Source organism: Macrobrachium nipponense, chromosome 41 (genome assembly GCF_015104395.2).
Source record: "Macrobrachium nipponense isolate FS-2020 chromosome 41, ASM1510439v2, whole genome shotgun sequence".
Classification (NCBI taxonomy): Eukaryota; Metazoa; Arthropoda; class Malacostraca; order Decapoda; family Palaemonidae; genus Macrobrachium; species Macrobrachium nipponense.
The window spans coordinates 40,688,562-40,713,023 of NC_061102.1; the positions used below are offsets into that span (position 1 = coordinate 40,688,562).

Here is a 24,462-nt window from a genome sequence, read left to right on the forward strand (position 1 = left end):
TAAATTCACCATAAATCAAAATATTGTGCTAGAGACTTCCAGTTTGTTGCAAAATGAAGGTAAATGATTGAATATTACTAGAATATAAGAGCTTTAGCTTACAATTGCGTTTTTCGACCATTTCGGTAGAGTCAGAGTTGACCAAAGGTTGAAATTTTGGCACTTATTGTTATTTATATGAAAATATTTCAAAACTAATTAAAGCTACAACAATGAGTTGTTTTTTGTTGTATTCTACATGAAATTCCGCACATTTTTATATATGTAGTATAATACTCCATGTAACGGCTAATATAAAATGGTGCAAAAATTATGTCAAAGGGACTAAATAATTTCTGAGATGTGTCGCTGATGCTTTTTAGTGCTAGAAGAAAGAAATACGTGCTTGCGCGCCTTGGTAACGATTGTAAACAAAAAAACGCCTTGATCCGTGAGCTCCCAGCATCCCCCAAGGCGCTTGATTCAAAAGTTTTTGCCTAGTAGGCTTATAACTATTTTCCCGCAAATTTAAAAAAAAACTTTTTTATATTGACGTACCATACGTCCAATCGGCACCCAACAGACAATTTATATCGACGTTTAATACGTCCAATTGGCGTTAAAGGGTTAAGTATTCCCTATTCAAAGATCATTTGGTAAAGTGCCTTTAGGGGATACTATGCATATCTAGAATTAGGGTAGTTTTTTTGTGATGCGCTTTGAATGAGATTTACGAAGCATAGATTTTGCTGGGACCCATTCTCATGTAATTTAGGCTAGGATAACGATCTCGTCATTCACAATAACGAATCCATCATTCACAATCACAGTAAGTTAATATCATTTATGTACTCATTGGTATACACAACGCAATGTCATATCTTGACTGTCAGTTGAAATGAGTACAGTAATCTGGGTGTTGTAGTGTAGATCTTTGGCAACGATTTCGTTATTCAGGTTTTGAGTCACCTTATGTTGTACGATCCCTTATGAATTGGGGGGCTCTACTTATTACTAAGTGATTAGTAATAACCTCATAGTCTCTTCCAGGATAGTGAGAGAGATGAAAATGGGAAGGAGATGGATGAATGTAAGGAACTCAGAAGTGGGTGTCCCATCATAACAGTTTGGTGCCTGCTGGGTAGCTGAGTGGCAGTTTTGTCTGTTTAAAAGAGAGGAAAAGTGTTGGCCATATCAGACACTGACAGTGGAAATAAATGGTTTTATTTCCCATTTGCTTATGCTTCCCAGTAACTGCAAATTTCTTCAGTTTTTTCCCTTTATGTACATGGTTAATTGTTTTGAAAATGGAGTAGAAGGCTTTGGTCACCTAAAGGGGGTGTTAGGTCTCCAGAAGTGTGGAGGTACTATAATTTTCTTTTAAAGTTGAAAAAATTGACCTTCATGGCTTATGTTGCCTTGCTAGCAGGATGATGAACAACTCGTTTGCAGTTTCTGAATCCTTAACAATGGAGGAAGGAAGTGCCATTTCGTATTGGGAAAAGCAGCTCTCTTGAAATCCCATGTTCCACCTCATTGCTTTATTTTTACTGATGAGGTATTTGCCATCAGGGGAAAGGATACACACTGATGCATCACACCAAGGGTTATCAGTAACAACAACAATTGGAGCAACAACAGGATTTTCAGCTTTACGGGGTTATAGTCCAAACTGATCAGCATTATTAAACCATTCAGTCCCTTGAAAGCAGAATAGTCATGCCTTAGTCATCTAACACTCAAGGGGATCTAAGAGACTGGTTCAGCTTTTTTTTTTCAGCCCTTGGGCTTTTTGTTAGGATGCTCTCAGGACCTGAGTAATTCTGCAAGAGAACCAATCTTTCTACAAGTGGCTCTCAAGGACTATCTAGTCTCTCTTTGGAGGACTGAAAAAGTCTTGGAGACAGTATCAAGTTCATTTCCTAAAGTTACCTTGAATTCGTGGCTGCAATCTTTAATAGTGCAGTGGACATAATGGCGCTCAACACAAAGAACTTTCTTGGTACTGTGTAAGGTCTTCCAAAACTAACCAAGCTTTAGATGGAATTTCCTTATTGGAACCACTGTGTAGATGGATTAGGCCAGGTAAGTCTTCCAAAACTCTAACCTAGCTTTAGACAGAATCTCCTTATTGGAACCACTGTCTGGATGGATTAAGCCAGGGCAGCCACATCGCTACTCCTTGACATTAGATTGATGTATGGGAGAGCTCCCCTTCATGCATAATAGAAGGCAGTGCTCTTGGGTCATCTGGTTTTAGTAGGAAGAGCGAAGTGGTATGGTTCACGTATTGTCAAGTATATTAGGGTCAGCTATCTAATTGAATGATTTCAGTCCCATCAGGGAAATCATACAGGGGATCTTGGATCCCAGTTTCTTGCCATATTGACCTTGATGTGGAATCTTCTCTTGACTTGGGGAGATTGGGGGAGATTTATTCTCTCTCTCCTAAAGGGCTAGTTCAAACTGAGCCTTTTCATCATTAGGCTTGCTGCTGGGATTATGTTGGTTGCTTTGCACATGTCTGGTGGCTGTCATTATTTGGCACATGGTGTTAAGAAAGACATTGCAACAACCCTTATTAGGATAGCATTTGACTGTTCGGTAAGACTGGAAAAATGAGTTAAGCTTGACTGATTGTCTGTGGACAGGACCACATATAATAGCTAACCTACTCAAAGTTCTGCTGCAGTTTAGAAGTTTAGAACAAAAACATTTGCTTGTATTAGTGACATAAAGAAGGCATTTTTGATGGTGCAACTAAGAGAAGACGGTAGAAACTATACAAGATATTTATGGTTGGAAGATCTGGCAGAGCTTTAAAATCTGCTTGAGATTCTTTGTGCATCTATCCTTAAAAAAAGTTTTCCCATATTACCAATTTTTTTTTACATACCATTTGGAAAAAATGGAATCTTATGTGCCATCATACATGGTAATAGTATGGGAAAACTATTTTCAAGGATAGATGCATAAAGAATTTCAAGCAGATTTTAAAGAAATGTGGTTAGCAACATAATGATGGACTTGATTGAAACCACCAAATCTTGGGAAAAATTAAATACTTTAAACATATGCTTGAGAGATTGAATGCCAATAGAATATTGCCAGTTTCATAATTTAATTTGAAAACTTACTATGCTTAAATAATTGATAAATTAGTTTTGGCATTTTATAGAACTAAATGATAGCATATTCATTTAAAATTGTGTGAATAGTAAAGGCATTGCTAAAGGTTAAACGTTGAAAAGTAGTTTTTTACATAGGCATTTAAAGGTCAACAATGTTGCAGGAACAAGTGACAAGTTGCATGTCGTACTAAAGCTTGTGAGCCTCTAAGTGATTAAGTTAATGAATGTTTAAGCATATAACTGACAAACTGTATTATGAAATTAGATGGGTAATATAGACTTTGCAGAATGAATACTAATGGGACATATAGGAAATTGCAGAATAAGAAATATTAATGGGACATATAGAAAATGAGAAAATATAGAATTTTGCAACTGAAACGATCATGAAATTCTTAATGTTATGTAAACAAGTTGTATATATCATGCAGAACAAACAATGCAGTAATAGTCAACCTTGCAATGATGTTAGAATAACATATGTATGCACATTGCATCACTGTGTGTGATGCATCCTTCTGATTAATAAATTAGTTATTAAAAATGCTTATAATGCAAATTTTGTAATACATTTTTTAAAAGTTGTTTACTTTCAATTTTTTATGCTGATTTTCACAAGATGCTTGAATTTATATTTGGAGGATTGTTGAACACTTATATAGTTGGGCATACTAGATACCACTTGAATACTACCTCCAATCAAATCAAGTTGTCTGATGATACTCCAAGTCACCTCTTTCATTATTCTGCTTTAATAGTAGTTTGCCATTGATGAAGCATCAGTTGTGTTACAGTTTTATAAGATTAACAAGAACACTGCATTACATTTGTGTATTCTCAAAGAACTTGTGTAAAGGCCATATTCTTAAGTGAGAGATGAAAATTAAAGCAAGGTAAAGAAATGAGACAGGCAGGGAGAGACCAAAGGGAGCAGGTAAAAAGTAAAATGCAGAAAGCAGCTTCATATAAGTTTACCTGAATATTTTGCAATTATTTTTTTGTTTTAATGATATTATTGCTTTTTAAAATGTTCCAGTCCTACCACTTGGATTTATCCCAAATTATATCAAAATGGTGGAAATGTAGGCATTAAAGGAAACAAATAAATATATAAAGCAGCTAAGCTGCAGCTACCATGAGAAGATCATAAATAGATATTACTATTAGTGCTTATGTAACATCTCTGGAACCCATTGCATTGTAAACAATAATTGGCAGAATACGTATATGGAACAGTGAAAATTATAGTAAAAAACTGAAATTAATGAAGCCAAATGTTGTGATATGAATTTTTTATATCAAAAGAACAGAAACATAAAAGTAATTTTGATACACCCAATTTGACCCATGGCTATTTGATGATCAGCCCAAGTGTAATCGACAGTGAATGTCTGGTTTTGGTAGCAAATCAATGTAAGAATTTTGTTAGCGTTGCCATTGTTTTCTGCTAACCCAGTCATAAAATTTTTAAAGAACCGTTGTCTGATAAATAAAATGTAAATCTTTTCATAAAAGAAAAAAAAAAGACAGATCCTTCATGCCAGCTCGGTGGTCTGGTTAAAGTATGTGATAATTGTTATAATACTTTAAGTGTAATATTCAGCATGCAAAAATTGGATTAAACCGGTAGGTGATGGAAAGGTTTTTTTTCTTCCTGACAATCTTACTAGCTAGCTATGCTTGTAATGACCTATGGTTACCAGTTGTTGTATAAGTAATTTACCTTTTGAACTTAACAAAAGGAGGGCATTTTTGAGGCAAAAGTTCTTTTGAAAGTTTTATTGATGGAACATTTGTTCTTGTATCTAAGATCATACCAGTAAATATGGAGTACAAAACCATAATTTATCATCTTTATTAGGTAATTGAATTGATTTCTTTTTATAGGTAAACGTGAGGGTAGCATGAGTGAAAGTGAAGATGCCATGTCATATGAGTCCCAGCCACAAACACCAACAACACCTGGAGAATTTCATCCGAGTTTCCCATTGGGTGATCAAGCGGATGATATTGGTGAAGGTAAAGGAAGGTGCTCCAGTGCAAGTAGTGCAACAGCCCCAGTTCCACCTTGGGATCTTCAGGACAAGGAACCAAGGTCCAAAGAGCCATTGAAGCCTTCATCCAGTCTTCCTGATGTTGTGCAGGGATTCCCAAGGTCAGTAGATACTTCAGGTGCCATGCACTGCACAGCTGAATATAATGTTTTACTTAATACTTGACTTTGTGTTGTATTCAACCACTCGCAGACTTTGAATAGTTTCACAGATACAAAAAATCTATTTTTGAGAGCTAGCGACCTCATAAAAGGGGAATTGCACAATCCGATCACGCACATTTCAGGACCGGACTGTATAAGTTTATGGGTGTTTTATCCTTGTTGCTGATGCATGATAATATTCATTAGCAGCTTGAACAGTTTCCTCAGCTTCAGCTATAACTTTATTTAGATTTAATGGTATATTTGCTTGTTGATCTTTGATCTATAGCAAATACAGTTATTATGTAAAAATATCTGTCCTATTCTACGTAACGTCATTTATAACATAACTACAGTAATTGTTTACAATTGTATGATGGTTGAAATACAAGCCAAATGGATATTGTTGTTATCCAATTTGGTTGCACTTGGCAAAAAGTTGTTTCTCGTTAGGTTGTTCATGGCTGTACACATTTATGCAATGAGTAAGGTGGCCTCCTGAATGTTGGGATGCCTTAGGAAGCCCTCCGCAGCGGTTAACTGGTGCAAGGGGCAGAACCTGGACCCCCCCCACGAACCAAGATTCCCCACATTGCGGAATTCCTTGTCCATCTGAGGGACGACAAGAGGCTCTCCTTGTGGCTATCAAAGGAGTCAGGGCGGCCTTGAGCCAGGTCTTCTATCAAAGTGGCGTAGACCTGGGGAATTCAAAGGACTCCCTACTTATTAGGGGATTCGAACAGACATGCCCCCCAGGTCCTTATCAGTACCTCGATGGGACGTGGCCAGGGTCCTGGCCGCTCTGAAAAAGCCCCCCCTTCGAGTCGCTCAAGGATATTACAGACCGAGAGCTCACACTCAAGATGGTTCCTCTTGGCTTGAGCATCCTCCAAGAGGGTGGAAGAGCTTCATGGCCTCTCGTACCAGGTATCCCACTCAAGGGGGTGGAGAGAACTAACTTTCAAATTAGTGCCGTCCTTTGTAGCCAAGACCCAGAACCTGTCGGTGGTAGATGACAGTTTGTGGAGTTCTCCATTCCAGCTCTTCTGAAGTCCGAGGATTCCAAGGACCTGCTCCTCTGCCCAGTCAGGGCGGTGAGAAAATATTTCAGTAGAACCAAAGGACTCCGCCCTGGTATTCAAAACCTTTTCGTCTCTACTTGGCGCGAGAAGAGGGCGATTGCGAAAAGTACCATCTCCTTCTGGTTTAGGGAGACCATCAGAAGGGCCTACAAGGGAGCGAGGCTGGTCCCCCCGCAAGGCGCGAAGCCCCACGACATCAGGGGTATAAGCACCTCCTTGTCTTTTTCCAAGAATCTGGCCGTCGCCCAGATCCTACGGGCAGGGATGTAGAAGGAACAGTCCACCTTTACAGCCCATTACCTCAAGGATTGTACGAGGAGGTCCCTTGACGCCTTTGAGATAGGATAGGTGGTGGGAGGCCAGTGTGTGTATGAGGTGTGTCCATCCTCCCTATCCTACCCTGCTCCCCTCCCCCCCTTCCCCACTGGGCCTCTGACGTAATCCCCACCTCCGCCCTAATCCGGCGGAGCAGGTCTCCCTCCTTCCAGCCTGAAGGAGGATGACTTCTTCCTGGTAGGGACTCATCTTTCCCCAGATACTCCCGCCTCCTAAGGACTAAGTCTCCTAAGAAAGTAGTTCGGTGTAAGTATATAGCATTGGAACAAATCACAAATTTTAAGTAATTTGTATTTTTCCTAGCTATACTTACCCCGAACTACGAAGTTTTTACGCCCACCCTTTTGTCCCCGCGTATCTGAGGGCAGGAGCTCTAGGGGCATGGAAAGGACTGCGGGTCATAGGTCGTGATCTTCGACCCTGGGGCATACCTTGCTGGGGGTCAGGAGGGAATAACCAGTTTTTTCTGGTCAGCACCGGATTGACATACATCCAGGATTCTCCTAAGAAAATAGTTTGGGGTAAGCATAGCTAGGAAAAATACAAATTACTTAAAATTTGTGATTTTTTAAAATCAATTTTATCATAAATCAATTTCATCTTAAAATGTTTTTTTTTGTGATAAAACTATTAAAAAACCAAGCATAAAATTTTTTAGTTGGCTTTTCTTGAGTTTTAACTAACAAAATTGGCTGTTTTCAGCATTTTTATAGGAGTTCCAACTTTTTGTGGATTCTAACTATTTGCAGGGGGGTCTGGTAAACATTCCCTGCGAATACGGGGGAGACCACTGTATATCTTGATTTATTTATATATTTATTTATTTTTGTGTGCATATTTTCTAAAGTGGCATCATAATTTTTTTCAAATGCAAAAAAATTAACATAGAATTTGAATTTCTAACTAATTCTCTGGAAAATTTCATTATAAGTTGAACAGTAAGCATTATAAATTTAAAGCAAATCCTTTCAGTCATAAGGATTATAACCACTTACTTTATAATGGGGCCTTATGGCATTGGGACACCTCTTAATGCTGTTGACCAGTCTTAAGCTTTCTTTGACTATGCCTACCATTTTCTCACATATTCCATTGCTCCATGAAGATTCAGATGTTGTGGCCATTACTTTAATATTCCATCTTTCTGCCATCCTCCTTATTTTTTTCATTTTGAAATTCTCCCCATTGTCAGATAAAATTTAGGTGCTCCAAATCTTGCAAACCACCCTTCAAAAAGTGTCTATAATAATTTCTGCTTTCTTCTATCTCTCCCACATCCATTACTACAACTTCATTAAATTTTTTCCTCAAAGAAAATCTCACTACTGGTTTAGCTAGCGCCTCAGTGGCATGGTTGGCTTGGTGTTGGCCTGCTACCTCGATGGCTGCGAGTTTGATTCTCGGACATTCCATTGAGGGGTTAGAGATGTGTATTTTATGGTGATAGAAGTTCCCTTCCAACATGGTTCATAAGTCACGTAAAGCCGTTGGTCCTGTTGCTGAATAACCACTGGTTCCATGCAATGTAGAAATACCATACAAACACTAACTAAGGTTGGCTGGGTTTCTTTTGTATCTTTTACATACCTCACAACCTGCTATCAAGTCTGTTTGTAACTTTTTTTATTTCCTCCTCCTCTTTCTCTCTTAAACCATCATTCCACTGTGCTTCTTATGTTAGCTCCCCATACTTTATCTCCACTTCTATGACCAAATTGTAGATGTACATAACTGTTTTTTTTTTAATTTATACATTACTAAGCTGTGTCCAATATTATTGTATGTGTCATCATATCGTGTTATAAAATACTAACATAACGGTCAATGTTTTGGTTTGGAAATCAGCTGATGGTGAATACAAGTTTATTTTGCCATATTTAACGCACTTCTTAGAGAATGTTCTTGCTCAAAGTTAGCATTAATGAATATGTAGATACTTTAATTATAGTATATGGAACAAAGTAATTTTTCGTTATACATGTTTTTAAGTCGAAATTTGACTTTATTATGCCTTATTATGTCTCATTGTGAACTAAATTATTTTTTTCTTTAATAGATTGAGTAAAAATCCACTGATTCCATTTATTATTTTCGTAATACAAGCTTTACTTTATATATCTTTTATCGATGTGAAAACAACAGTAAAATATGCTCTTTTATGCCTAGTAGTTTTGATTAAAATAATTTTCTCTCAGTTTTATCTACGGTTGTTTGAACTCACATAAAGATTGGGAGTTTTATCCGTGTTGCCGATGCACGATAATAGTTATTAGCACCTCAATATTACTGTATCAGCTACAGCTACAACTTGCAGTTTAAATTTACCAGTATACTGCTTTGACAATCTCATAGCAAGTAAATTTATTATATAAAATATAGCATTTTTATTCTACATAACATAATTTATAACATAATTACGGTAATTGTGTACTATCGTATGATGGTTGAAATACAAGCAAAACAGATGTTGTTATCAGATTCGGTTGTACTTGGCAAAAAATATTGTTTCTTGTCCGGTTGTTCATGGCTGTACACATTTATGAAACAGGTATAACGGTAAAACAATACATATGTTCATCATTCTCTTGAACTTATTCAACTTAGAAAATGGCATAAAGATATGGAGGTAAAGAAGATAGGCAACTGTAATTTGGCCTCTCTCGCTACTTGATTGCACACTGCTGCCTGCGACCGTAGTGAAATATGAAAATACGTATTTACAAAATATTTTCGTACCAGTATTTATTGCTAACCCCATCATAAAATCGAATTATCGTAAGATGAATTATCAGAACGTGAATACTACCTGCAGTGCTTATTTCTAATGAACACCATATTCTTTGAAAGTTTGAATTTCAAGAAGGTGGCCCCTGTGGGCTTGTTCTATATGAATAGGGTTCATCCTCTGAATAATAATACATAAAGGCAGTCCCCGGTTATTGGTGGACTTGGTTAATGGCGATCCGGTTTTATGGGACTAAAACCGGCAATTTATGGCTCCCTAACGCACCAAGTTCCAGTTATTGGCGCCACAAGGCACTGATGATATAGTTATGGCACCACAACATACCTAACAGAGATGCCATGAACCGGTTATCGGTGCCATCAACCAGACATCGGTGCTCTAAGTGCCATAAATTGCAGAGTTTCGGTTAATGGCGGTTTTTGCTTACCAGCAGATAACGGAAGCCCCGCCGATAACCATTGACTGCCTGTAATGGAAATATATTTCTGACTGAGCTTTTACTAAGGCCTGGATTTTATATGAGTTCTATTTTAGTTGGTCTCATGGTGATTTATTTAATTACCATAGTTCTTTTTTTAGTAATAACAATTCAGTGACCATCTTGGATAATGTAAGACTTGAATGAAGAATAAGGTTTCTTATAAGTTCACGAATTACTGAATTATTTTATGTTTGACGAAAATCATGTCTCATGAGTTAGTTTGTCTTGTAGAAATATCTCTTGCTTCTAGTAACATAACACAGTTTGTTAACTTGAATCTGGAATCTGCTGTCTAAATTTCAGACTCATATCTCATATCCTTTATAATAAAACATTTTGATGATGTGTATTGCAATTGATAAATAATTTCAGTAGTACTTGATCTTCATATATGTTAATAATTTGTTTTCTCTTAATCTTTTTGATGTTTTAGCATGGAGCCTTCTGGTGTACCAGGGACGTCATCGATGCCTCTGGGAGTCACTGGTGGAGAAGCAGAGTTGAAAAAGATACTAAGTAAAACTCCACATACACTTAAGCAGAGTACCTTACTGAAGAAGGAAGTCTGTACTGCGTGTGATAAACCTTTTACTAGTTTCTTTATTAATTCTGGATTTAAGTGCATAGGTGAGAAACTTATCTCATTCCAAGGTTGCCTTTTTTGTTTGATTAATATTTATATGTTACTATTTTCACATACAAATTTTAGTCAAAGTTTATGATCTTAAAAGTTATTTATATATATATATGTGTGTGTGTGTGTGTGTGTGTGTCAATATAGTCCACAGGAGAAAAGAGAGAATAAAAGACTCTAGTAGCTCAATAATTTCGCCTTCCACCAGGCCTCTTCAAAAGCTTTTGAAGAGGCCTTGTGGAAGGCAGAATTATCAAGCTACTAGAGTCTTTTATTCTCTCTTTTCTCCTGTGGACTATATTGACATGTCTCATCCTTGTATGTATATATGTGTATTTATGTGTATACAGGCAGTCCCCGGGTTACGACGGTCTCGGCTTACGATGTTCCGAGGTTACGACGCTTTTCAATTATATTCATCAAACATTATTTCCAAGGTTACGACGCATGTTCCAGGGTTACGACGTCTACAACGCTCATCTGACAGATGAAAATATGACACCAAAAATGCAAAATAATCAATATTTGAAGGTTTTTTTATGAAAAATGCCATAAGAATGCAGTTTACATAGTTTTCAATGCACCCAAAGCATTAAAAGTCAGGTTTTCTTAGGATTTTTGACGATGTTCCGGCTTATGACGATTTTTGGCTTACAACCGCTCTCAATCAACGGAACCCCCGGAACGGGGGTTAACGCGGGACTCGCCTGTATATGTAATTATGTATAATGGTTAATATAGTATATTATATATATATATATATATATAATATAATATATATATATAATTATTGTATGTATATGTACTAAGTGTGTGTGTTATATATCATATAATATATATAATCTTAATTATGTATGCCTTAGTATAGTGTGTTGTTTAATATACATTTTTATATATATTATATATTTATCTTTTATATATTTAATATATTTATAGTATAAATAATTTTATATGTTTTATTATTTATTGTATAATATATATCTTTATATATGTATATATAATAATTTATATATCTTTATTCTTGTAGTTATATATTATATATATATATATTATTTATATTATTTATTATAATTTAATATATAATATATATATAATATTTATATATATATATATATTATATTTATTATTTATATCTATATGAATATATTTATATATATATAATTATATATTAATTATATATATATATATATATTATATTTTATTATATTATATATATATTTATATATTATATAATATATATATATATTTATATTTATATATATATATATATATATATACTATATTGATATCTATAGATATATATAATATTAATTTATTTCTTATATAAATAAATAATATAATATTATAATTATATATGTTATTATTTTGTTTTGTTGGGTTTGTGTTTGTAATAATTTATATATATATATATAGTATTATATATATCTAATATTATATATATCTATTATATATATATATAGATATATTAATATAATATAAAGTAGATATTTATAATATAGATAAAATGTATATAATATTATATTATATATACTATATATAATATCTAATATATATATATAATCTATATATATCTTATAATAATATATAATATAATATATATATATATATATTATATTAATATAAATATATGATATTATATATATATATATATATATATTATATATATAGTATATATATCTATATATATATATATATTATATATATAATACATATCATATATATACACAAGACGGTCCCCCGGGTTACGACGGGGGGTTCCGTTCTTTAAGAACGACGCTCATAACCCGGAAAAAATCGTCGTTTTTTAAGCCGGGAAACGAACGTTCTTGAAAACATTGTCCACCAGGGAAAATTTGCTACTACTTAATTTGCAATTTTTCTTAGGGCCCAGCATCTCTAAAATTATCAACTAAATTTTACTTTTTTTTTCAGGTGTGCAACACTGTTATTCAACAAATTTAACTGTATATTTTTCATTAAAAAATAAAGAGAGAGAGAGGAGACGAAGAAGGAGAGAGAGAGTGAGCGGAAGAGAGAGGAGAGACGATGTGAGGACGAATGACCGAGAGAGAGAGAGATGAGGAGAGAGGGAGGAGAGAAATAACTCCTTAGGTTTCAATAGATTGAAATGGAACGTACTGTTGGCCAACTTTTTTCCCAACCTTTTTTCCCCCTCCCATAAATGCATCTATTTCTCCATGAGAAGAGAGAAAGGAGAGGACTGTACCAATTATGTTTGTTCCTGTTATCAAAATTCTTTTGTTGCTGAGAAGCGAGAAGGGAGAGATAAAAGGCAGAAATTAGAAACACCAAATGTATGACAAGTATCTTGTGGAGAGAGAGAGAGAGAGAGAGAGAGAGAGAGAGAGAGAGAGAGAGAGAGAGAGGAGAGGAGAGAGAGAGAGTGTTTGTCTCTCTCTGCTTATAACGCTTCCAGCGAAAGAGAGAGGGAGGGAGGGAGTTACCACTATGTATGACACATTATTATCTTGTGTGGCAAAAGAGAGAGAGAGAGAGAGAGAGAGAGAGAGAGAGAGAGAGAGAGAGAGTTAACCTTAATTAAAAAATGACATGGATAGATAGTATGTATTGTATTTCTTTAAAATACTATCACATATGAATTTTGTAATTACAGTTATTATAATTATTATTATTATTATTTTATTATTATTATTATTATTTTGAAAGTATTAAAAACAAATAGTACAAGTACATAAAAAATCTTGAGTCTCAGTAAATGAGAGAGAGAGAGAGAGAGAGAGAGAGAGAGAGAGAGAGAGAGAGAGAGAGAGAGAGAGAGAGAGAGGAGGGGGGGGGGAAATGTCAGGACCACGTGATTGCAACACTGCAGCTCTCCCCCCTCCGGGCTGTCACAGAACTTGATATATAGCTGACAGTTTTAGTACCTGGATCTCGAAAAAGGTTACTGGAAGTTACTTCAAGAAGACTGGGATTTCCTTCATTCTTCCATAATTTTTTAAATATAAGCTAAAATCTTACTAATTCACTATGGTATTTTCTTTGATGAATTGATATTATTGCTGTATAAATTAATATTAATATTTGAAAATAGTAAATCATTTTTACGTATTTAGCTGGCCTTGAGAGAGGCTAGATACGTAAACGGAAATAATTGAGGGATTTCAAGAGGGGATTCCTTTAACTTACCGTAAACTGATAGTTATTATTAATTCCTTTAGAGGTAAGGTCGCCAGAAAAACTCAGCTCGTTACTTTACAGCTATTTATTACAAAAAAGGCCCGTGCTGGCCTGGAGAAAAGGTAAATGATGGCTCCACTGGAGTAGTTATAGCTGGTTTTCATACACTTGGATATTGCACACTTGCGGGCAGAGAGACGGCACGTGACTCATGGAATCTGGATGCAATATTCAGTCACTCCGTGTATCGTTGTAGAAGAATGCGGCCTGACCTCTGTTCAGGTCTGGGGTTCGTGTCCACCAGTACGCCGTGGGTAGGCCTAAGTTTGGGAGGCTGGCCGGCTGGACATCTGTCCTGGACTACCGACTGCAGTTGACTGAGCGCAATACTAGTTGTTTCTGAATCACGGGGCTTCCAAAGACCGCCTCGAGCATCGCCTGAAAAGTGGTAAACACAACGCCAGCAAATTGGGAAGGAAAATAGGTCTTATTGTAGAAGTCCCTAAAATCCATCTCGAAGCCTAGCTACTCTTGTGACTTGCCTCTCTTACCCTAAGCTTCCGTCAGACCGGAAATATCTCCCTACGACATGCCCTCTCTCCCAACAACAGTCGCTTTAGGAGAAGGCATGGCTGCTTCTTTTATAATTAATATCACTAAACTCTGCTGGGAAGGCGAGGCGTTCTATAGACGTAGCAGCTCCCCCTGTTAAGAAGGCATTCACTCCCTTTCGGGCGTGAAGGTCTTGGCTTAAATAAGTTGATCGCCTCGCCTACCCAGTTCTCCTACTCTAACTCCAGTTCTCCTACTCTAACTTGAAGTTTTTTGAGCAGCAATACGGCTGACTACAATGGCCTACCTAACTTATAGGCAAAGATGCTAAGTGTACTAACTTCGTGTAGTGATGTAATCTAGCCTAAGTAATAACTACGGGTTGTCTGTGACGACAGTCTACTCTACCCCTAGATAAGGTTACTTGAAAATTCTACTTGCTACTAACCTAATGCCCTGGTACTAAATCATTAGCCTAACCTACTCATTATAGTTAAATGAAGACGCAATCATTCCAGAGTGTGGTACGCACAACTACAGTTCAGCGACAGAATCGTTAAAATACATGAGAGGTAATGACGCGTGGGGATGATGAGTGGTTAGTTGACCAGGATGGAAATGCAATGAGGTAATTACATTTAAGTGAGGGTTAGTATTACAATGGCTAGGGGTTAGAGGGTTAGTGCTACTGGCAGAGATCAGGCTGGCTACCTTCTCTGAGTAGGTGCCAGGATCACTCTGCAATTGAATGCGACACTGTACCTCGGGCACAGGTGTCAAGGAGAGCATGTGGCTCTTTTGTTAGTAGGTTAATGATTTGCTACGTCCCTTCTTCTTCTTCTTCTTATTCCTCCAGGACCTGGCTATATCAGTCCTAGGAGTAGACGGAGGCACCGACTCTGGGGAAGGCCAGCCAAAGCGCCGGCAGGAGCAGCGGCAGTGGTAGCCTGAGGGATTGCAGGAGAACACCCTACTTCGGTATCTGCAGCAACCGTCGTAGAGTGGAAACTACTGCAGGGTTGGAGGCCCTCACTCCGGCTGCTGCGACAGCCGTCGTAAGGGGAGGAAAAACTCCAGGCTGACTCCTGGTCGGGCAGTTTCCTGGTTTTCCAGAGGAGGTATGAAGGTTAGGTCTGCTGGAGGTTCATCCTCGGGCGACAGTGGTGAGGGTGAAGAAGACTCACGGACTTTGGATTGGCCATGGGCTGCGGTAAGCTCCATGCCTGTTGGAGGATCTCCTGTAGGAGGCCCCTTGATAAGGTTAGGCGCCGGCGCTAGCTCGGGGCCAGGCGCAGAAGTCAAGTTCTGTGGTGGCTCTACGTCCAGGCTGGACGGAGCTTGGCACTGCTCAGTGCTGCCAAGTGGCACTGGCAGAGAGTTGAGGTCGACTGGACCGTGGCGGGTACCGGAGGTGCAATACCTCTCAGCGTGCCCTTGGAAATGGGAGACAGAGGCTCCTGTCTCTTTTGGAAGGCTAAGCCTTGTGGAAAATGGACATTGTCCGCTGCTGGTAGTCGGCTAGGGCACCTAGGCCAATTCGTGGAGTGCCTTATTACGTTGCAGGTTTTGCAACGGAACTGTGAATGATCAATCTTCCCTCCTTGGTAACGGGGGAGACTGTTGGTGGAGTACTTCCTGGAGGAAGTAGAATTTCGATGAATCCTTGCTTTGGAGTGATTTGACGTGGGGTTAGGACCCCTCCGGCTTTTTGGAATAAGCAAGGGAGACTTCATGTCTTGCCCTAGGAGGAGGGTCGTAACCTCTGGAATGTAGCTTGCAACTGCAAGAGTACATACTTTGGAGAAACTAGGTCTGGTGACCCTCAATTGTACGGTCGGAAGGATCAGCTTGATATGGTTGATGCCTTCAATTGTTATTAAGTGACGTCTATCGACGTTAGCCCCTCGGGGGATTCGATCTTCGTATCAGGGAGATTTGAGCGCCAGAGTCGTCGTAGGCTCTGACGTGGCTTGGCGGATAATGGCTTTGCTTGGAGGGGTTGCGACGGTTATAGGGCCCTTAGCTGGGGGTCCTAGTGAAGAAGGATTAGTAACGCCATTGCGATGGCAGGAATATTGTGATTTTGCGCACCCTCCGTAATTGGCAGACATGTGACCCTTGCGGCCACAGTCTCGGCAGAACGTGTTCCAGAACCTCTTCCGTGGCACTGGACGGTAAGGCCGAGATGCCCCCACAGGTTGCGAATCTGTGGAGTCACCAAGGCTGGCAGTGTGCTCTGGCACAGGTGAAGAGTCTTCTTTGGCAGTGATTTGAGGTAGGGAGGTTAAGGAAAACCTCCGTTGAATCACCCTCGGAAACAAGGCCCGGGGTTAACTGGTGGGCTTACCTCTTCCAAAGTGGAGGAGGTAGGCGGTAAGATGGTAAGAGGCTGAGATTGATGTGGAAGAAACTTTGGGCTCTGACACTGGGTCAGGGCCAGGTTCACAAATAAATGGGATGTCTGGGACATCGGAGGCACTAGCCTCTGAATCTAAAACTGATGATTGATTATGAGGCATGCTGCAGGGATCCGATGCATCTGGTAGTGGGAGCTGCGTCCAGGGGAGATACGGCTTAAGTAAATCTCGGCCCAATATCACTGATAAACATCATGAAATTGGTCAACTACGCCCAGGCGGCACAATGTGGGTTCCTTGGTCACCTGGTCCAGAAAGGGACATTTTTACATTCAGAACCGGACCGAAGGAACAGAATAGAGGTTTACCGTCAATCCATTCAAACTGAATTTCTTCGTCCGTCTGGAATTTGGCACCCCTAGGCAATGCCTTTCTGGAAATAAGGGAGACCTGGCTTCGGTGTCAGCCATGACTTGCACCCATGATAGGCCGTAGGAGGACTGTTCATCAGGCCAGGGCTACTGTAGCCTTGGAGAAGTTCACCCTGGAAGCTCTCCTCCCAAGGTTAGAGACCGACTTGGGCACTGGTCGGAATCCAACAGCATGCCCACGCACACAACAAGTGGTGCAGAACCATCCGCAACCACCTAACGGTTACCGGGAGTCCAGCTCACGGTCTGGGGCTTAGAAGCTAGCAGAGAGATTGCGTCATCTAGGAGAGCTAGCTCATGCTTTCTCTCTTCTTCTCTTTCCTTTCTCTCTGCTTCTCTTTCTTCCTTTTCTTGCAGGCGCGCGGCAGCCTGCTGCGCCTTTATCCACTGGTCAAGTGCTGGTCCAGTGTAACTGGCCTCCTTGCCCAGAGTTATGAGGGCTCCGAGCTTCTCTAGCTCTCTGGCAAAGAAGTCGCGGGAATCAGGGGAAGACATTTCCCTTAGGCTGCAGTAGAGGCTCTGATGAAAATGAAAATAATGGCCAGGAAAGGGTACTGAATGGAATGGGAGTGCCTACTGTGGAAAGTGGCACTCACTTGGAAATGTGTTCTGCGGCGTGGTAATGAAGAGTCTGAAAAGACTGGGTGCTCGGTGGCACTTTGTGAATGGCACCTTCTGATGAGGTGAAAAAATCGAATGCAGTGTGTGGCGTACGTCACACTTACGGGCGTTCCCAACTTGGGAGACGTTGGAATGGGCTACCTGTAGGTCCAATACAGGTGCACGGCACTTTGGGGAGGCGTTCCCTGGTTGAGTGTTCCGAAGGATCACTGACCCTTGTACACGGACACACTAATGAATTGGGCGTTCCGTAAGAACGGACACGCAGGTTTGACAGCACTTAGGGCTGGTATTGCGGCACTTTGGGGAGGCGTTCCCTTGGAATGGTCCGAAAGATCACTGATCCTCGTACATGGACACACTAAAGAATAGGGCGTTCCGTAAGGACGGACACGCAGGTTTACTTGGGCGTTCCGTAAGGACGGACACGCAGGTATAATGGCTACCTGTACGGCCTGTACAGGTGCAATGGCACTTATGGAGGCGGGAGCACTGGTATCGTGCTGGTGTGTCCCGGACACTACATGCAGTATACTTAAATATACTGAAGTGAAATGGCACGGCTCATGGCAGAGTGTAATGGTGGAGAGAAAGTAAAAGGTGGGAGTACTTCAGCCAGCGCAGTGTCGATGACAGTGTCAAGAATTACGTGCACTGTGAAAGGGTAAGACCTGACGTGCACTGGTGGTGCCAGTCCTAACCTGGTAACGACTTCCCTGTCTGGAAGTAATGAATTTGCGTGGCACACTGTGCGAATTGTGCTTGCGGTATACGCAAGTCTTTTGTGATAACGAAAAGGAAAAGACCACTCGGGCAACGACAGGTAATGGAAATTTTAGAAATGCTCAGTCCCTCGCTGAAGTACTCGGTAAATGAAATAAATAAATGCTTGCAAACTGCAATGGACACATGCGCGTACGTATCACGCTGTGTAAATGAAAGACACAAGAGACTAAAATAATGTGAATTCTGCATGCTATAATTAATGGTAAGATGTAGTACTCTTGGCTTCGCGAATACTGTGTTCTGGTTCTCTCTCTCTCTCTCTCTCTCTCTCTCTCTCTCTCTCTCTCTCTCTCTCTCTCTCTCTCTCGGAGAGGGTGGAAAATGATATATGAATGAACTCCCTTATATTTGAATTGAACTACTAATGTTAGTTTAATATGACGCAACTTGCGTTTAAATGAGTTACTTACGTTAACGTTTTTAATGAAGAATTGCTTTTGGATAACGTTTTATGAAAATGATAACGCGCTCGTGTGAACGATTTTTACGTTAATGTTAGTGGCTTGCGCTTATGAAATGATTTGCGTTTCAATATGAATTTACAAAGACGCGTTTTACGTTAACAATTCTTGCAAGTGACTCTACTTTTAAGATTTACGTTAACTTTACGTAAGGACAAGTGAAAAATGACGGTAAGGATTTTAAAACTATGTTAGCAAACAATTGTAAATAAGGTTACGTTAAGTGCGAAGTGAAATGAAACTTCGCTCAGCCGAGCGAGTGACTGAGAGCGATGCGAGTGAAACACGTGAGCGAGCTGACCACGCGGGCGAATCAGCTGATTCTCTGTAAATGCGAAGGCAATTTACAACACAAAATTCTACTTTTCTTATTCAATGGCGTAAATTCTGTTAATTTCTCTGGCAGGACGATAGATACTAGTACCGAGATTGATATTATTTACGTTAAAACTTCGAGACTTACGTTACTTTGCTTAAATTGTTTAGATAATTCTTAAAGGGATAAAAAACATGGCTGCCGCTTTGTGAGACGGAACGTTGGCTGGGAAAGCGCACACGCGAAAGCTTACTAAGCTGAGAGGTAAGCGGTTACCAACACTTGGAATGAAAACTAAGTTAAAAATGAATACCCTAACATATCACAGACAAAAGAATTGTACACTTCTTTTGCCGTAATATTAGTAAAACACTCCTAACTAGCTAGGCTTTCTAATACAGCAATAAACCCTGGCAAAGCACTTCCTAGTTTGATCTGGTCCTTTCTGGCATCTATCTGCACACGTGTTTGTGTGAGCTCTTACAACAACAATGCGATTTACAAAATAACAGAATTCGCTTGGCGCTCTGGCCGTTACAATATTAAGATTTCTACCTACGCTCTTTTAAACACTTCATCCAGAAAATACTTAAACGTACCTTAAGCTAACATTGGTTATAGAATAATCATATTAATGAATGGAATACCTTACCGTGAGTCATTGTGTCTTCTTTCCCTGCAAGTGTGCTTGATTTACTTTTTGTAAAATAATTTAGTTTACGTTTTACAACGGATAACGCGATTTACAAGCTTTTTTTAAGCAAGCTAGGTTCAATCGTGGCAAGATTCGTCAATTTTACGTATTTAGCTGGCCTTGAGAGAGGCTAGATACGTAAACGGAAATAATTGAGTGATTTCAAGAGCGGATTCCTTTAACTTACCGTAAACTGATAGTTATTATTAATTCCTTTAGAGGGAAGGTCGCCAGAAAACTCAGCTCGTTACTTTACAGCTATTTATTTACAAAAAGGCCCGTGCTGGCCTGGAGAAAAGGTAAATGATGGCTCCACTGGAGTAGTTATAGCTGGTTTTCATACACTTGGATATTGCACACTTGCGGGCAGAGAGACGGCACGTGACTCATGGAATCTGGATACAATATTCAGTCACTCCGTGTATTGTTGTAGAAGAATGCGGCCTGACCTCTGTTCAGGTCTGGGGTTCGTGTCCACCAGTACGCCGTGGGTAGGCCTAAGTTTGGGAGGCTGGCCGGCTGGACATCTGTCCTGGACTACCGACTGCAGTTGACTGAGCGCGATACTGGTTGTTTCTGAATCACGGGGCTTCCAAAGACCGCCTCGAGCATCGCCTGAAAAGTGGTAAACACAACGCCAGCAAATTGGGAAGGAAAATAGGTCTTATTGTAGAAGTCCCTAAAATCCATCTCGAAGCCTAGCTACTCTTGTGACTTGCCTCTCTTACCCTAAGCTTCCGTCAGACCGGAAATATCTCCCTACGACATGCCCTCTCTCCCAACAACAGTCGCTTTAGGAGAAGGCATGGCTGCTTCTTTTATAATTAATATCACTAAACTCTGCTGGGAAGGCGAGGCGTTCTATAGATGTAGCATCATTTATTTATCATACTAAAAAATATACATCTTTGTAGTATAGAGACCTTACCTTACCTTACAGACCTTACAGTTCGTTCGGGTTGCCCCAGGTCCCTCAGTGTGAGGCGCCTCTAATGTCTACCAGAGAGTTGCTAGTACATCTTCCGGTATATTTTGCATCTTCCAATCTTGGATGGTCTGGGATGCAGTTTAGATATTTGTCGAGCTTATTCTTAAACACATCTACGCTCACTCCTGATATATTCCTCAGATGAGCTGGCAACGCATTGAATAGACGCTGCATTATCGATGCTGGTGCGTAGTGGATTAATGTCCTGTGTGCTTTCCTTATTTTTCCTGGTATAGTTTTGGGCACTATTAATCTACCTCTGCTTGCTCTTTCTGATATTTTTAGTTCCATGATATTTTCTGTTATTCCTTCTATCTGTTTCCATGCCTGAATTATCATGTAGCGTTCTCTTCTCCTTTCTAGACTATATAATTTTAAGGATTGTAGTCTTTCCCAGTAGTCTAGGTCCTTAACTACTTCTATTCTAGCTGTAAATGACCTTTGTACACTCTCTATTTGTGCAATATCCTTTTGATAGTGTGGGTACCATATCATATTGCAATATTCAAGTGGACTACGAACATATGTTTTATAAAGCATAATCATGTGTTCAGCTTTTCTTGTTTTGAAGTGCCGTAACAACATTCCCATTTTTGCTTTACATTTTGCCAACAGAATTGCTATTTGATCATTGCATAACATGTTCCTATTCATCATCACACCAAGGTCTTTAACTGCTTCCTTATTTGTGATTGTCTCATTATTAGGTCCCCTATATGCATATAGCTTCCTTCTCTGTCTCCATAATTTATTGATTCAAATTTATCAGAGTTAAATACCACCTCCTATTTACCTCTGCCCAATCATATACTTTGTTAAGGTCTCTTTGTAGAGCGTTCCTATCTTCATCACAAGTAATTTCTCTACTTATTCTTGTGTCATCAGCGAAACTACTCACTACCGAATCCTTAACATTACTGTCTATGTCTTCAATCATAATAACAAACAATATTGCAGCTAGCACCGTACCTTGTGGCACACTGGATTATTACCTTGGTTTCATCCGATTTCTCATCGTTTGCAATAACTATCTGTTTTCTGTTGTGTAAAAATTCTTTTAACCATCTTCCTACTTTATCTACGATATTGTGTTTTCTAATTTTCTTTGCTAATATATTATGGTCTACTTTGTCAAAAGCTTTTGCAAAGTCTAGATAAACCAACATCTGTTTCATTTCCGCTTTTCATAATTTTCTTGAATATGTTCTCACGGATGGACTAACAGTTGGGTTTGTGTACTTTTTCCCGGGTACGAAACCGTGTTGTCCTATATTAAACAAATTATTTTTTATTAAATGTTTCATAATATTTTTCTTCATTACCCTTTCATACACTTTCATATATGTGATGTTAGACTCACAGGCCTATAATTACTTGCCTCTAGTCTTGATCCACTTTTGAAAGTAGGGGTGTATGATATGCTAATTTGTGCTTCATCATAAATCTTGCCTGTATCTACACTTGTCTTAATAATATTGCAAGTGGCTTTGCGATAGAATGAACTACTTTCTTTAACAAAATAGCAGGGACTCCATCCGGCCGGGCCCTGCAGCAGCTCCTTTTTAATTTCATTAATTGCCTGCACAATATCAGCTTCATTAATTTCTATGTCAGCTAAATATTCACTATTTTGTTCCCTTACTTCAATATCATTATCTTCATTATCTATTCTAGGGGTGAATTCTCTCTTATATCGTTTTTTTCTGCCAAGTATGTTGCAAATTTCCTTTTTTTGCATTCGTTAATCTCCCTTCAATTCTCAGAGGGCCTATTTCTATTCTTCTTTTATTCATCTTCTTCGCATATGAGTATAATAGTTTGGGGGTTTTGCTGATATTTAATAGGGTTTTTCTTCCAAGTCCCGTTTTTCATTTTCTTTTGATTGTATAATCTTTTGTTCTGCATTTTCTATCTTACTTTTTAGTTCTATAACTTTCCATGCATTTTTTCTTTTGCAAGACCTTTTTTCCACTTTCTGAGTTTCTGGAACAAGATCCTTCTGTCCTCTTGGTATGCATGAATGGATGTTTACTTTTCTTCTTCGGTATATAGTTTATCCCACTATTTTCTCCAATATTTTATATAATATCTCTGTATTTACCCTTATGTCATCACTTACGAAAATGTTATCCCAATCTTTGTTTAATTCTTCATTAATTTCTGACCATTTTATATTTTTACTGTAGAAGTTGTATTTTCCATATCCTTCCCACTTTTTCATTTCTTGCTTCTCTCCTATTTTCACCTGCTTGGAATGAACTGTTAATTCTATGACATTATGGTCTGAAATACTCGCATTATAAACTATTATTTCTTTAACATAATTCATCTCGTTCACAAATACTAGGTTCTAAAGTATTTTTCCTCTTGTTCTTGGTTGGCAGGGGATTTTTATTTGTTGAATGTTGTTTCTTCAGTAGCCATATCTAATCGATTTTCAAATTGCCTCTTATCTTCTGCACTACTATTACTCTCTTTTTTTATATGTATAAGTACAACCACAAATCTCCTATTCGTTCTTTCCATTCTACGAAAGGAAAGTTGAAGTCACCAGATAGGAGAATAGTTCTAGTCCTTGTGATTTCTACATATATCATCCAATTTTTCAATTATTAAGTCAAACTCTTTAGTATTAGGAGGGTCTCTATAATTACTATGTTCATCAATTTTTCAGATTCAAATTACTTACCGCTATTAGTTCACATTCTGAGTTACTATATTTCTCATATATTTTTCCTTGTTTTTGTCTTTCCCATATATTGCGGTTCCCCCTTGTATTCCTATTTTTTCTATCTGATCTATAAGTTTGGAACCCTTTTATTGATTCATCCATTCCCAGTCTCTTGGTAATACCAGGTTTCACTTATATTCATTATATCTATTTTCTTTTCATTTTGGGGTAGTTCTTCTAAGTACTCTATTTTTCTTTTTGAGTTACGCGTTAACTAACAAACCCTGCGCATTCATCACTATGATGGTTTGCGTGTTTTCTCTTCATTTAATAATGGTAGTAATAAGGATTTTCCCATGTCTCTTTCCTGTTCTGGTATGTTGTCTTTTTTTCATTTCCAGAAATTCTGACATTAAAAAATCCAACTTTTCCATAATATTTGATCTTCCTTCATCATAATTATTCATTTTGTGTCTGAATCTGCAATTTTCTCGTTTCTGCAATATCCTCTTGCATAATAAATACAGTTTATTATCTCTTGAGTAGAATTTCGGAGCTGATGCTTTGAAATTTTTTGCTGACACTCTGCATATCTCATTGGTGGTTTGCTTTTCTCTTTTACCTGATATTCTTGATTTCTCTCTTTATTTGTTTCTTTCTTATTTTGGATTTTATTACTTGTTTGGTTATTTATTTGATTATGATTCATGGCTACAGGGTGCATATATTTGCATTTTTTTGTCGAACTTACATCCTTTTTCCTTCTTTAGGTTTTTACATATTTTTTGGATGCAGATCTCGCAATCCATCCCATGAGCCATCTAAGTTGCACATTTACCA

The 24,462-nt window shown here is 38.5% G+C and overlaps 1 protein-coding gene across 5 annotated transcripts in view; it reads left to right on the forward strand.

The window, feature by feature from the left end:
• The window catches only part of LOC135212719 (unconventional myosin-IXAa-like), a 371,838-nt gene that overhangs the window by 251,248 nt on the left and 96,128 nt on the right, over positions 1 to 24,462 (forward strand). For all 5 annotated transcript variants that reach the window (XM_064246413.1, XM_064246417.1, XM_064246414.1 and 2 more), the window contains 2 exons: positions 4,998 to 5,265; positions 10,386 to 10,579. In XM_064246413.1, the coding sequence (XP_064102483.1) occupies positions 4,998 to 5,265; positions 10,386 to 10,579 (462 nt within the window). The remainder of the gene's footprint in view (positions 1 to 4,997; positions 5,266 to 10,385; positions 10,580 to 24,462) is intronic.